Below are 1,646 nucleotides of genomic sequence, written 5' to 3'. Positions count from 1 at the left end.
CTCCCTCCAGGCACACACACAGAAAATCGCATTCATTCCCTTGCACCCTGCGAACCATGGACAATTGTTGGGCAAAAACTGCCTTAGCCACTTGCAATGTTTTGCTGATGTGGTATAGAACATAGAACATTTATAACGTTAAGTTAATGTGGTACAGAACATAGAACATTAAATTGTATCATTAAGTTAACGAGGTATAAAACAAAGAACACTTGCAATGTTTGGTTAATATGGTATAGAACATACAACATTTATAACGTTAAGTTAATGTGGTACAGAACATAGAACATTAAATTGTATCATTAAGTTAACGAGGTATAAAACAAAGAACACTTGCAATGTTTGGTTAATATGGTATAGAACATACAACATTTATAACGTTAGGTTAATGTGGTATAGAACATTGAACATTTGTAACGTTAGGTTAAGGTGGTATAGAAAATAGAACACTTACAGTGTTAGGTTGATGTGGTATAGAACATAAAACATTTGTAAAATTAAGTTAACAAGGTATAAAACAAAGAACAATTACAGTGTTCGGTTGATGTGGTATAGAACATAAAACATTTGTAAAATTAAGTTAACAAGGTATAAAACAAAGAACAATTACAGTGTTAGGTTGATGTGGTATAGAACGTAGACCGTTTGTAACATTAGGTGCGCGTTGTAAAGAGCGTTTGTTGCATTAGGTTAGTGTGGTACAGAACAGAACACTCGCAAACATCTCGCTCTCATCCTGTCTCACTGAGCGTGTTGATTGTCAACAGAAAATAGGATTATCAAGTTGCAACATGGAAAAGCGGTACTGATTTTCATCCACGAGAAAATAATAGTCCCAGACTCACTGTTTGACCCCAATTACACTAGGCTCAATGTGGTATAGAACATAGTACGTTTGTTACATTTGGCTCCATGTAATATAAAACCTTCAACTTTGTTACATTCGGCTAAATGTGGTATAGAACATAGAACGTTTGTTATATTGGGCTCAATATGGTATAGAACATTCAACTTTATTACATTCGGCTCAATGTGGTATAGAACATTATAAAGCATACAAAAAGGTTGATGTGGTTTAGTCCACAGAGCACGTTACATTAGGCAGTGTGGTATAGAACATTATAAAGCATACAAAAAGGTTAATGTGGTTTAGTCCACAGAGCATGTTACATTAGGCAGTGTGGTAGGGACCCTACAACTTTGTAATATGGTAATAAGCTTAAAGTAGCATAGAACATAACATTATGTTATTAATTACCATCTTCATTATTTATTGGTTGTTTTACTTACACGTCCATCTTTTCTGTCCATCTTCCAGGATGTAGCGATCTATGACTCCAACAAGGACGGCTGTATTGACCAGTTGGAGTTCACAGCTAGGTAGACTTGTGTGTGTGTGTGTGTGTGTGTGTAGATACGGGCCGTGATAAGCCATTGGAAAAAAAATTCTTTAATATTCATTTAAGGTCAACAGTTATTTTTTATCACGAAAAGGAGATGCAGCCAACTTTTAAAGACATCTGAAGATGGCAAATGTTACAGTTTTATCTAAAACAAATAAGCCTTATAGTACGTTTTACAATAACAAAAAACAAAAAGCAAACAAACTAGAAAAAAAAACCCACAACCACCCCCCCCCCCAAAAC

General features: G+C 35.1%; 1 protein-coding gene across 1 annotated transcript in view; it reads left to right on the top strand.

Annotated features, from left to right (window-relative positions):
* The window catches only part of LOC101859292, a 25,250-nt gene that overhangs the window by 11,202 nt on the left and 12,402 nt on the right, over window positions 1-1,646 (top strand). Inside the window, exon 5 of the mRNA XM_035973369.1 lies at window positions 1,319-1,380. Within this exon, the coding sequence (XP_035829262.1) occupies window positions 1,319-1,380 (62 nt within the window). The remainder of the gene's footprint in view (window positions 1-1,318; window positions 1,381-1,646) is intronic.

Source organism: Aplysia californica, unplaced genomic scaffold, assembly GCF_000002075.1.
Source record: "Aplysia californica isolate F4 #8 unplaced genomic scaffold, AplCal3.0 scaffold01168, whole genome shotgun sequence".
Taxonomy (NCBI): domain Eukaryota; kingdom Metazoa; phylum Mollusca; class Gastropoda; order Aplysiida; family Aplysiidae; genus Aplysia; species Aplysia californica.
Note: the sequence above shows the minus strand (reverse complement) of the source record. Positions and strands in the feature narration are given on the sequence as shown.